The 14,417-nt window shown below is 40.8% G+C and overlaps 1 protein-coding gene across 2 annotated transcripts in view; it reads right to left on the bottom strand.

Annotated features, from left to right (window-relative positions):
- Positions 1-14,417, bottom strand: part of sdk1a (sidekick cell adhesion molecule 1a) — a 781,818-nt gene that overhangs the window by 17,699 nt on the left and 749,702 nt on the right. For both annotated transcript variants that reach the window (XM_059979483.1, XM_059979484.1), the window contains exons 40-41: positions 6,774-6,899; positions 5,697-5,861 (exon numbers count right to left, since the gene is read on the bottom strand). In XM_059979483.1, coding sequence (XP_059835466.1) covers positions 5,697-5,861; positions 6,774-6,899 — 291 coding nt within the window. The remainder of the gene's footprint in view (positions 1-5,696; positions 5,862-6,773; positions 6,900-14,417) is intronic.

Genomic DNA, 14,417 nt, shown 5'->3' with positions numbered 1-14,417 from the left:
AAAAAAAGGGATGCTGAAATATCTTTGGTAAGAAAGATCAAGGAGGGTTTCAAGATTCTACAGGTACATTGGGCAAGATGGTAGCCATGGTAATAGTGAGTGCCCCTAGATACAAAAGGGCAATCTGTGTGTGGAGTCAAATGACGTAGGCGAAGTCAAAGTAAATATTTCTCATCTCTACACACTAAGGAGAAAGTGATAGAGATAGTGAATTCAAGAAGGGAACTGTGCATAATCTGCAGCAGGTCAATTAAGAAGGTAGGAATGATATGGGATGCTTAACAGTTGATAAATCCCTGGGGCCAGATGAGATCTATCCAAGGTTGATTTTGGGAAATGAGAGTTGATAACTGGGGCCTTGATGAAGAGTTCTGCATATCAGTTAGGCATAGGTAAAATGCCACTGGATGTTTTTATGAAGTGTTGTATTAAGCTAACTGCAGGTTAGCAAGTCTTATGTCAGTAATAGGGAAACGATGGAAGAAAATTTTCGGGAAGGCATTGGTGTATATTTGAAAAGGCAGGTAGAGGCTGATTAATGATAGTCAGGCTCTGCGAGGTGAAATACTGCCTCACAAATATGAGGTGGTAACTAAAAGACCAATATAGGTAGTGTCATGTAAATCCGTGCCTGGTGGTGTGCCCGAAAGATTGGTGTTGGGACTTTTTTTGTTTGTAATGCATATTAAATACTTGGCTATGAATATAGGAGGTATGACTAATAAGAATGGCAATGTCATAAAAATTATTGGCATTGTGGACAGTTACTTTTCTTTCCCCCCAGCCTTTGTATTTTCTGGTTTCTAAAATTACAGTGCCTATTAAAAGTGTTCACCAACCACCCCCCCCCCAGAAATTTTTATGTTTTGTTGTTTTACAACATTGAATCAGTGGATCTAATTTAACTTTCTGACACTGATCAACAGAAGAGTCTTTCTTGTCAAAGTGAAAAGAAATTTCTACAAATTGGTCTAAATTAATTACAATTATTAAACACAAAATAATTGCATAATTATTCACCCCCTTCAAGTCACTATTTAGTAGATGCCCCTTTGGCAGCAATTACAGTCTTAAGTCTGTGTGGATAGGTCTCTATCAGCTTTGTACATCTGGACACTGCAATTTTTCCCCATTCTTCTCTACAAAACTGCTCAAGCTCTGTCAGATTGCATGGGGATCATGAACAAACGGCCCTTTTCAAGTCCAACCGCAAGTTCTCAATTGGATTGAGGTCTGGACTCTGACTTGGCCACTCCAGCTTTGGTGTTTTTAAGCCATTCCTGTGTAGCTTTGGCTTTATGTGTGTGGTCATTTTCTTGTTGGAAAACAAATCTTCTCTAAAGTCGCAGTTCTCTTGCAAACCGCATCAGGTGTTCCTCCAGGATTTCCCTGTATTTTGCTGCATTCATGCTTCACGGTAGGGACGGTGTGTTTTTGATGATGTGCTGTGTTTGGCTTACACCAAACATATCGTTCAGTCTAATGGCCAAAAAGCTCAATTTTGGTTTCATCAGACCATTGAACCTTTTCCAGCTGACTTCAGAGTCTTCCATCATGCCTTCTGGCAAACTCTAGCCGAGATTTCACTGAGTTTTTTTTCCAACAGTGGCTTTCTTTGTCACTCTCCCATAAACCAATGACTGGTGATGCACCCGGGCAACAGTTGTTGTGTGCACAGTCTCTTCAATCTCTGCCACTGAGGCTTGTAACTCCACCGCAATTGCAATAGGTCTCTTTGTGGCCTCCCTAACTAGTCTCCTTCTTGCACAGACTTTCAGTTTTCAAGGATGGCCTGCTCGAGGCAGATTTTTAGTTGTGCCATATTCTTTCCATTTCTTGATGATTGAACTGTTCTCCAAAGGGATATTCAGTGACTTGGAAATTTTCTTGTATCCATTTCCTGACTTCTTTTCAATAACCTTTCCGTAGAGTTGCCTGGAGTGTTCTTTTGTCTTCATGGTGTAGTTTTTGCCAGGATACTGATTCACCAGCAGTTGGACCTTCCTGATACAGGTTTATTTTTACTACAATCAATTGAAACACCTTGACTGCACACAGGTGTTCTCCATTTAATTAATTATGTGACTTCTAAAACTAAGTAGCTCCACCAGTCATGATTTGGTGTGTCCTGTTAAAGGGGGTGAATACTTTAGCAATCAATTATTTTGTGTTTTATATTTCTAATTAATTTAAATCACTTCATCAGGATCTGTTTTCACTTTGACATTGAAGAGTCTTTTTCTCTTGATCAGTGTCAAAAAAGCCAGATTAATTCCATTGTGATTCAATGTTGTAAAACAATAAAACATGAAAACTTCCAGGGGATGGAATACTTTTTTATAGTCACCGTATTTCTGGTTCCAGGATTGTTTATTAAGATTCTATTGTCAGTATTCAACTTTGCTTCTTTCTTTTCAAAAACTCATGTCTAGATCCCATCATGGGTAAAGTCCTCCCCACCACTGAGCACATCTACACAGAAAACAGCATCTGTCATCAGGGACTTCCACCTCCCAGGTCATGCTCTCTTCTCACTGCTGTCATCAGGAGATACAAGAGCCTCAGGACTCGCACCACCAGCTTCAGGAACAGTTATTACCCCTCAACTGTCAAGCTCTTGAACCAGAGGTGATAATTTCACTCAACATCACTCGCCCCATCACTGAACTGTCCCCACAACCTATGGACTCACTTACACTCTCAGTCTTCATATCATACTCTCAATATTTATCACTTAATTATTTATTATTACCATTATTCCTTTTTTCCTTTCTTTTAGTACTTGCACAGTTTACTGTCATTTGCACACTGTCTGCCCTGTTTGTGCGGTCTTTCACTTTTTCTAATATGGTCATTGCATTGAGTATGCCTGCAAAAAATGAATCTCAGGGTTGCATATGGTGACGTATATGTACTTTGGTAATAAATTTACTTTGAACTTTTGGCATCATTCTTTTAAGCTGCCTGCACAGCCTCCAGGGTCCTGAGGTATTACATCCACAACTGAACACAAGCATGGTTAACCAGGACTTTTCTGTGTGTATGCCGGTTTTCCAAATATAGCAGCAGCATTAAGTCATTCTGTCTATCGTGCCTGCTCTACCATTCGATCATGGCTGGCTTATTTTCCCTTTCATCCCCATCCTCCTGCTTTCCTTCCACACATAATCTTTGATGTCCTTACCTACAACATCACAATCCTTGTCAGACAAATGTTTACAGGTCATCAAAATGTTAACTAAATCTGACTCAATACCTGTGACTGTCAGTTTCCTATTGTCCAGGACATACAATTACAGGGAACTATCCTCAATATTTTCGTTGTCTATTCAATACAAGCTGGGCCTATTTATCTCAGTTTATATATTAGTTGGAATTCCCCCAATAAACTCGTTTATTTAATCTCCATACCTTGATATGTTTCCACAAGGGAGATGACAGAAGACCTTCATTGCTGTCTTACAAAGTTTTTATTTTGTAATTCTCCATACCTAGGTGCTATTGCCTGCTTGCTGAAACCCCTTGTAATCTTCTTTCTTCTAACTTTGTCCTTTATCATTAAAGCTTCCTGTCTGCCAGTTTCCCTTGTAGACATTATAACTTGGTATATTCAGTTCCCAGTCTTGTCTTGCAACCATATCTCAGTAATAAATGTCATGTATGAGTAATGACTGCTATATTTCACCCAGTAAGTAGAATCTGCCTCTGCAATTCATTTGATTTATTTCTTACACCGTGCATTTATAATAAATAACCCTTACATCAGCTGCACACCTTTGCCTGTCCTTCTGCTCTATTGCTTTACTCACACATTTCCTTTTGCTGATGCAATTACTTTACACCTTTTATTTTCCCTTAATATTTCCTTTTCCAATTGACCTTTATTTACGAGTTTAGCATCAATATGATTGCCCTAAGCACTCCTCCCATTAAGATCCTAGTTCTTGCTGAATTCAGGTGGTGCTTTCTCTGAGGGTGAAGTTGCACCTCTGATCATTGCCATGTTATCAGCGCCTGTTCTGCCTCGAGAGGCGCTGTTCCTTTTTGTACAAACACCACTTCCTGTTCGTAAGCTGTTTTTTATACCATTTCCTGTGCAGATTAATTTGGATTTCAACTTGAAGCACACACGGTAGAAAGATGTCCGTCACCATCCATTCTTCACTTGCCCCTGAAATAATATCTTTGAGTCATAACTCCTCAATAATGGTAAGCATTTAGTTCATGCACGTGGAAGGTTTTGTTATGTTTATCGTTCATTGCTATTAAGCTATTGTTGCACCATGAGTCCACAGCAGTCATTGAAAGTGTTGCATGTATGTATCACTCTGTTTAATACTGATCATGAGAATAATTGGTAATGCTAATATATTTCGGTGTGCGACAATTCTGTATTCAATCTGATACATGTTTTACTACACTTTCCGCAATTTCACTAAGTTTTCTCATTAAGAACCCTGAAGAAAGATTCCAGCTCAGGTGATTTTTGAGAAGATGTTTAATTTCCTGCCTAGGTTTGTATGCAATGCACTGTGAGGGCAGAAGACCCTCTCAATCAGATTATTTCCTTATCAATTTTCACATGGCCAGAGGCCACAACACATGGACTCCTGTTCTTTAATTTAGTTTATTCTTTGTCTACTCTTTTCTATGTTATCGGTCTCAATATGATTCACTGCATGACTTCACATCTCTCTTCAAAGTGAGGTGGCATTCAATCTGAGACCACATAGGTTAGAAAGGTTAAGCTGCCTCAAGTTTCAGTCTGCCAACATTTCCGAGGACCCATTTTGGGTCTACCACATTGATGAAATCACGTAGAGGGCACATCAGCATCTACATTTCTACAGACGTTTTTGGAGATTTCTTATGTCACCAAAGACTTTACAGCTATATCGTGGAGAGCATTCTGACTGGCTGCATCACCATCTGGTATGAAGGCTCTAAGGAAGCGGCATCAGGCTGTAAACTCGGCCAGCTCCATTGATCATGGCTTCAAGAAAGCTGCACCCATCATTAAGGACCCTCACCATCCAAAACGTGGCTTCTTCTCATTACTAAGATCGGAGGAGAGGTTCAGATGCCTGAAGGTGCAGAGTTAGCATTTTGGGAAGGGTTTCTTCCCCTCTGTCATCAGATTTCTGAACAGTACATGGACATTACCTTAGTATTCCTCTTTTGCAAAACCCATCTATCATAACTTATAGTAATTGTTATATCTTCCACTGTACTGCTGACACGAAACAACCAATTTCGCCACTTGCTGCACATCAGTGATAATAAACCTGATTCTGATTCTAAAAAGAATGCTATTTAATGTGGCAATGATTAAATTCACCAAAGTTCCCACTTTGCAATTTCCTTCCTTTTCCTTTTGGACAGCGTCCTGCTCTGTTCTGTGATCCGGGGTTTGACAGTCCTTTCAACAGCTTCATTTTTAGCCCTCGGGCCGCTGGAACATTGTTCCGGTTGAACAAGTTGTGCATTTACTTATTCCTTTCAGCTTAAAGACGTGGGGGGCAGGCCTATTTAAATTGCATGAAATCCATAGCAATTAAGACATTTCCCAGAAGCAGTCAGTTAAAAGCTGTTACTAAATCGGTATAAATATAAGGATAAAAAAACACTTCACCAAGAGTTTTCTGATAAACTCATTTATATCAGTCAATTTTCTCTCACAAGAATAAGCTGATTACCTGATCTCACAATGGTTGGTGTACTTGGTTCACCATATCCAAACTGATTGGCTGCAATGATCCGAAATTCATAGCTCACTCCTTGTCTTAGCTTATCTCGGTTAATCGCATGTGATGTTGCATCACTTGGGATATCTTTCTCAAACGTATCCCACAATCCTTCATCTAAATTAGAAATTAGAAGCCGTTCAGGTTAAAATGGGCAAACTTTATAAAACAAATACCACACAGCAAAGACAACTCTCGAGTCTGGCTCAATACCATTACGAATGACAGCTAACAATTTGTTTGCTTTTTATTTTAGCTTAAATATGATAATTAATTGATAATTACAATTAGTAATTTGGGTAGAAGGGCACCATCTTCTCAGATCTGTCTACGTTCAATGTGTTCCACTTCAAGCAATGTTTTACTTAAACCAAGGGTTCCCAATCTTTTTTATGGCATGGACCAATACCATTAAGCAAAGGGTCCCTGGACCCCAGGTTGGGGACCCTTGGAACTCTCATTCATGCCTAATGACCCCTAGAAGTGGCTGTTCCAATGGCCATCTGGCAAACATCCAGACTTCTGGTCACAGTTCTAAATACTCATTCCCTGCCCCCAATGGCCCTTTTTGATTAAACTTCTTTGAAAATATAGCAGAGATTTTGTCAATAAATTTATTTCCTTATAAAATCTAAAAATAACTGAAAGATGGCTGCTTTCTTATCCAATTACTTTCAGAGGTTACTTAAATAGAAACACTAAAATGTTGAGAGCATATAAACCATATAACAATTACAGCACGGAAACAGGCCATCTTGGCCCTTCTAGTCTGTGCTGAACGCTTACTTTCACCTAGTCCCACCGACCTGCACTCAGCCCATAACCCTCCGCATGGATTTGACTTGAGAAGAATTTTTAAATAGAAACTATAACAATCAAGTTTTTTTTAGTCAGCTCTATTCTTTTTTTAATTCAATTTCTATTCAGCATTGTAAAGCATCAGCATTTTATTAATTCAAGACACACAAGGAAGTCATGTGTGACAAAGTCTACATTCAGAGAATTCCAAAAGACGATCAGTTTGCTTACCTGAGGGTCTTGCCTCGATTATATAACCCTTTATTGGTCCTGCTCCAGGCATACCTGGTGTCCAGTGGATCGTGACGGCAGATGCAGTTTCACTAACGGAGGGGTTTAGAGGAGGACCTGGGGAACCTGTACAAAATATTAAGATTTCCATTATTAAAAGAGCAAACAAACATACTTAGGAAATAAGAATTAGAAAACTGCAATATCAAATAAGTATGGAAATTCCACAATCCAATATGGGTTACAATTTGAGTATGTGGAATGACAGAAAGTTATTGTGTCCCTGATCAAACATAATGCTTTGTGTTCTGCCATTTATTTAACCAAAGATGACACCATCATAACATAGTCTAATTTGATAAGAAGGGTCTGATTGTACACAATAATTCTTCAAAAGGTTTGAGGGGCCACAATTTCCTTCTTTCTAATTACTTTAAACAAATGAGAATGGGAGCTGAGATAGAGTCCTGCTAGAATTTAGAGAAGGAGTTCCCAATCCAGTGTCGACAGACCCCTTGTTTAATGGTATTGGTCCATGGCATTGGGAACCTCTGATCTAGAGCATGATTACTGGTTGCACCTCATTATCATCTCCTTTACAAAGGGCTGCAGTTTGATGCTTTGGGGGGGGGGGGGGGGGGGCGGGGGTGAATACAGAAGGAAGCCGTAAAAGTGAGGGGACCGCTCTGATAGGGAAAGCAACATCCTCATCAAGGACCCCCACCATCCAGCTCTCTTCTCGTTATTGCATCAGGAAGGAGGTACAGGAATCTCAGGTCCCATAACACCACGTTCAGGACCTTTCAAACATTAGGCTCTTGAACCAAAGGGATAACTTCACTCAACCAACACTAAACGGATTCCACACAGTACATACTAACTTCCAAGGCCTCTACAGCTCATGTTCTCAATATTTATTTATTTTTCTTTTTGTATTTGCACAATTTGTTGACCCTTGCACATTGGTTGTTTGTCCATCTCTGCGTACAGTTTTTCATTGATTCTGTTGTGTTTGTATGTACTGTGGATGCCTGTGAGAAAATCCATCTCACAGTAGTATATGGTGACATGTACAGTATGTACTTTCAACTATGAACCCAGGCGAATCCAAAACAACTACCACTCATCAATGTTGCCAACTTTGAAGGAAAACCACCAAACATGGTTCTTGTTCAAAGCACAATCAGTCTCCCTTCTGCTGCTCTCCATTATAATGATCATGACTATAACTGAGAAAATCACAGGCAGATCTATCACAGGCATTTCTTCAGATTTATAAACACATTCCTCATCCCTTACTCAACGGTCAACAGTCTTGATTACAGGATGTGACTGAACTACAGCTTATGTAATTGGAGGGAAGCCCACATGATGAGGCCTGGGCAACCTTTTGATGACTCATTCATTTCTCAGATTCAGACCCTTGCTGGTGTGAATAGCATTTCTTCTCCACTCCTTACTGTATTTGAGAAAAAAACTCCTGCTGAGAAAAAGGTTCGATCAAAATCTGGCGTGTTTTAAAGTTTTAAAGTTCAAGGGTTCATTTATTATCAAAGTATACGACTCTGAAATTCTACTTCTCGGGTAGCCATGAAACCAAGAAGGAAAAGAAAGGATCATCAATCCTCAAATCCCCCTCCTTGCACAAAAAATGAACAAAATTGAACAGGCACGTCAACCCCCAAATGCCTCCTCCCACACAAAATACAAATGAAACAGAACAGGCACATTGACCCCCAAAATCCCCTCCCTGCACAAACAAAACACGTAAAATCAGATGAAAAACACAGAATATACAAAAAAAGTTAAAAGATTGAAGAAAGTCTATAGTCCAAGTCCATATCCACAATGCAGAAAACCAGAAAACCAGCAGCAGGTTCTCCCCTCTCCGGTAGCACAGCAGAGCAATCCTCAGCGATCAAAAGGCTGGCAGCCGGCTCTCACCTTCCATATTTGCCTTGATGTCTCTATCTCCCTTGTTGCTTTAATCAATGAAGAATGGAAGCTATACTTGGCAAACTGGAGCCGAATATTGGCTTGCGCTGTCCCGCAACCTGCCTGCCATGACGTTTGCACAAGCTGCCTCTGCCTCCCAGAATCCGCTCGAAGACTGCAGAGCACTGGAACTCCAAACAATGAATTAAAAACAGGTAGCAACACCTACTTACTGACTCTGGGATGCAATTCATGAATGATCTACAGGCGAGGATCCAACAACATATCTCTGTCAAAACCGAAACCAAAATAGTTCTGTTTCATTGTCCATTTCTCTTCCTCCCTCAATTCATCTGTGGATAAAATCTTCATCCATGCCTTGGTTATCACAAAACTTGATTAGTCCAAAGCATTGCTGGCTGGTTTCCTCATTTTATCCTCATAAATATGAGATTACGCAAAGTTTTGCTGTCTATGTACTGAACTACTGCCCTCAAGTCCCATCTGTACGATTGCATTGAAAGCGTACTGACATCTTACTGGGAGTTTGTTGGTCTCCTGGTAAGGTGATGGCGTACTCAGATACAGTGGCCTCTCTGGGTCCAAAGAAAGGTGTGATTGTTTGTCCTTTACATCTTTTTTGCAATCTCAAGACACTGATGGTCATTAAGAACACTGAGTACTGCAGAGAACTGCTTGATCGCAATGGAGCTGGACTTGTTGTGTACTGTGCTGCTACCTGCTTCAGCCACCCAGGGAAGATGGTGGTGTGCAGAGGATGGTGCAGGTGATTGTCTTGGATGTTCTTGTTGTGATAATGTAAAATACTGAGAGTCTGATTCACTGGTTCATTGCCGAGACCGACAGCGATGGGGGGAGTTGTATGGCTTCATTTGCGTTCTAGACCAGGCCCTCTTTCTTGCCGCAGAGTCGCCTGGCGCGGCTGCCAAGGGAGGAGACACTGGAGCTGTCTGTTACCTGCTGGATTCCAGGGTGAGTTGGGGGGTGGTCCCTCTTGTCGGTGCTGCCCTCTAGTGTTCGCTTGGTGGAAAACAAGCTGCACTGCATAATATTAAGAACTGCTACGGGCTGTTCTTGCAGAAACATGGCTCCAGGACAACATCCATGCACTATCAATCTACAGACCATAACACTCAGGGATTCAGGCTTAATTATAATATTTTAAGTTTATTTTCTAACTGTATCATAATTATATGCTAACGTAATTATATGTGCTATATGTGTTCTGTGCTATACACAACTGTTGGTTATGTGTTTTGCACCTTGACCCCAAAGGAATACTGTTACATTTATTCACTTATGTGGTTGAATGACAATTAAAAAAACGTTCATTTTTCACTCCTGTGCTTCCCTTTTTGATAATCAGTGAAGTATTTACCATTTTAAAGCACAAGAGAAATGGAAGTTGTTGTTGTATAGGGTTAAATTATTAAAATTTATGACAATTTCAATCAGACTAGCATTACTAAAGTGATTTCCAGTTATATGAACATGAAATTCAGAAACTCTTCTCTCCCTTTGAGCTGCTCTGTGCAGGCGAGAGACGTCTAAGTATATAAAGGAAATGCTGTTTAATTGAATCAGAAATTGTCATGGCAACATTTATATTTGCCATGGTAGCAAATGTCTCTTAGGGAAAGTACTAGTCGCAGTACAAATATCACACATTAGATTCCGCTGTAGCTATACAATCAAAAGTGCTCTATAAATGTACTTTATGAGCACTTATAGTGGACAACAGATATTTTGCTGGGCAACAGACAATGAAAAACGTCCATTTCTATATACACAAAATGAAAATACATTTTCCCCAATATTCAAAATACAGATCTAAAAACCAGTGTCTGACTTCTCTCTGTCTTCCTTAACCCAATTAAATAACTATTCCGATGCCTAAAGACGCCTTGGTTAAGATTCCTGTCAATGTTGCTCCAATACCAGATGCTAGGAAATGGCTGCTGTTGATTGCTACTTATTCTTGAGTAAGACCTATGACATCTGCAATGTGTATGGGGATAGCTGGTTAGATCAATATGGACTTGAAGAGTCCTTTCACATAGCTGACAAAATGTAATGCTGTAGCATCAGAGATTCTTCAGTTCTGAGATACTCTTTTTGCTTCTTCCAATCTAGCTTTCTCATATGAGCGACCACAAATTTTTAGGAGGACATACTGAGCAGGATGATCCAGTGCATGTTGTTCCCAATGGTGCGTTTCAACATCAAAACTCTTCAGGGATGTTCTAAGAGAGTTTCTGACTCTCTTATCCTGACCACCACATGATCATTTGCTCTCAGTCAGCTCTCCATCAAGTAGTTCCTTTGGTATCCTTCTAATGTTGTCCTCCCATTTGACCTGCGATTCTAGCAACAACAGGACGGAATATATGTGTCTGGAGTCTTACAGATGTACAGACATATGATCAGCTTGTGCAGGAACCTTCAAGGAGTTATGAACTCAGACCAAATCCCTCTGTATATCGTCACTGCTTAAATGTCTGGCCATTAACTGTGTACTTTCTCATTACACATGAACTGCCTTTATAGAACCCATCTACAGTACTGTATCAGTCTCTGTGTAAACAATCCAGTCCACAGTTCCCGTAAACAGCTGCATAATTTGATAGGATGGTAAAAAGATGCATATAGAGTAGGCCGCTGGCAATTTACTCGGAGGATCAAAATGTATAAGAAGGCACGCGTTTAAAGAGAGCGAGGGGTACGTTCATCGGACATGTGCAGGACAGTTTTTATATACACAGGGCAGTGGGTGCCTGGGGTGTTCGATTCCTCAAAGCCATTTAAGGGGCTCTTCATGCTCCAAGTGAATGGAGGAGAATGGATTACGTGCAGGCAGAAGGATTAGTGTAATTAGGCATCATTAGTTAGTTAGCTTGGTACAATATTGTGGGCCATAGGCCTGTGCTCGACTGTTTTATGTACTATGAGGGAGTGGTTAAACTATTCTGGTATAATGGTAGCGGTTTCTACAGGGTCAACAAAAGGTGCTACTGTTCAATTTAAAACATGCGTTTAATGATCGCAAGATTCTGCTACACATTAAGAATGAATTGTACCGCAGGTCCACACCATCATCGAGTTGCTCGCTGGCAGAGAAAATGAAGGAGCAGTGCAATGGGCTGTCTGGGTCAATGGAGGCTTACAGTTCAGTAGTAAATGGCCTTCTTGGTCGCTTTTCTTGTTATCACAGGACCCTTTTGGACATTGTGAATCTGGTATGCTGCAAGTTTGATTCATCGATTTAATGGCTGAGCAGAAGGGAATGGCCTTGGCCATAGCAAGGACAAGCCCTCAAGTCATAGTATCGCCTGTTCCCAGTGCGCTTCACTGGGGGCAGTGTGGCGCGGTGCCCAGGACAGAGTTGGCACTGACCTCCCTGCTCCCCCCAACATGTTTACATGGCTCTGATGTGGTCGACTGAAGCTTTCGAGGGTCTGGATATTCTATATGTGCTTGCTATCTCGTATATGTGCGGACTAGGCTTTGTGCCGCAGTGTTGCCTGAGAGAGGCAATGGAGCCGGTGTGCTCTACCGGAGGTGGTGCTACTCCCTCCAATGTTGGCTTGGCAGAAGACAATCTCCATTGTGGTCAACTGGAGATTGCTGATGCCAGTTTTAGACTCTCTTATTGCGTGATTGCGGTACCGTTTGTTCTTGCTATCTTGTGCGTACTTTGTTCTGTGTGTGACTGTTAGTACTGTGTTTTGCACCTTGACCCCGGAGTAACACTGTTTCGTTTGGCTGTGTTCATGTATGGCTGAATGACAATTAAACTTGAATTGAATTGAATATCTGGCATCTCTGCTGCACACTGTCCATCTCTTCAAAGCATAACATAGGCATGTCTTTAGCTTGGTCTTTAAGTTGATTCCGCTTTGTTCCTATGCAGGAGGGAAGTATTAGATTAACCTTGGAGTAGGTTAAAAAGTTGGCACAATGTAGGACCAATGTACTATATGTTCTCATGCTTCTCAATCTTCCAAAAGCAGCATGGGAACTGGGATTAATTCTGCCACTGCCTGTAAGAGATTTGTTCACCTTGTGACTATGTGGGTTTCCTCCGGGTGCTCTGGTTTCTTCCTAAATTTCATATGGGTTAATAGTTTAATTTGTCACATGGGTGTAATTGGGCAGCACAGGCTCATTAGGCCCTGAAAGGCCTGTTACTGTGTTGTATCACTACGTTTAAAAAATATTAAATTAAAAAGAGCTGGCTTTGATGCCCTTTTGTTGACCTCATCATCAATGCCGACTGATCTTTGAGAGGGTGCTGTCAATTTCTGTGATCTAGCCGAATGCTGAAAACCGCTGACCACTCAGAAGAATGGAGAGGAGCTTTCAGTAGTGGGCAAGTTCTTAAATCTGGTTCTGTCCATGGCGGACATTGTGCAGGTTGGTGCATAATTTTGTGCTGATTGTGAGAAAAATTTGCCCTGGACACTGGAACATTTGCCCTTGCTCTCCTGCTCATTCATTTCTGAGCTTCCATTGAGTGCACTGTCATCAACAAAGAAGAAGTCCCTTTATGTGGTTTCTTGTAATTTGGTCTTGAATGAGGATGTTGTTACATTAAAAATTGCACCATTCAAGATACAATTATTAAAACTATACAGACACTATATGACAATCCTACTGCTAGGATTAACATCAATGGATATTTATCAAATAGTCTTACCCTAGAAAGGGGCACGAGACAGGGTTGTGCATGGTCACCAGTACTCTTCGCGTTATATCTGGAACCATTAGCTCAATACATCAGACAAAATGAAGATATCAGGGGAATTACTATTAAAGGGACAGAGCATAAATTGGCTTGTTTTGTTATGCAGATGACACTTTGATCTATCTAGGGCAACCAACATACTCTTTACCTAATTTGATGCAATCCTTTGAACAATATGGTCAATTATCAGGATACAAGATCAACATAGATAAAACCCAGTTACTTATATATTACTATAGCCCACCAAGAGAAATTGAAAGTCAATATCCCTGGGCATGGCACACAGAGTCTTTCAAATATTTGGGCATCATTATGCCAAAAGATCTGGCAAAATTATCAGAATGTAATTATCAGCCTCTATATGAAAAAAATTAAGGAAGATGTGGCAAGATGGAGCCTGATTCCTTTTTTCAGTCTCAGTTCAAGGATTGAGTCTATTAAAATGAATATACTGCCCAGACTGTTATATCTCTTTCAGACCCTACCAATAGAGATTAATCAAAATCAATTCAATGAATGGAACAAGATGCTATCAAGGCAGGGTAAAAGGCCTAGAGTTCGTTTCAAAACTTTGCAATTAACAAAGGAAAAGGGGGGATGGGGCTTGCCTTCTCTTAGAGATTATGATCTTTTGCCTGTGTACATCTTTGGCCTTACTGAGGTGGGGGCACTGTCTACGTCACCCTGAGCTACCTGCCAGCCTCGTCATCACATGGGAGCCCAAGCGTGGGAGGATGAACCCTGGGCACCCTCACAAGACTATGGTCAACACATTCCTAGAAGATAGTGGCGTGGATAATGTAGCTGAACTGAACACACTGATGAGGGAGAGGGAGGAATGGAGAATCCGTCATCGTGCCCGATGCCGGCCCCCTTGGCCTGAGTCGACGTAGTAGTATCCATTATTAAAGGGGGACTTCTATTCATGCCAGGGGATAGTGCAC

This window comes from Hypanus sabinus, chromosome 9 (genome assembly GCF_030144855.1).
Source record: "Hypanus sabinus isolate sHypSab1 chromosome 9, sHypSab1.hap1, whole genome shotgun sequence".
NCBI classification, from domain to species: Eukaryota; Metazoa; Chordata; class Chondrichthyes; order Myliobatiformes; family Dasyatidae; genus Hypanus; species Hypanus sabinus.
Note: the sequence above shows the minus strand (reverse complement) of the source record. Positions and strands in the feature narration are given on the sequence as shown.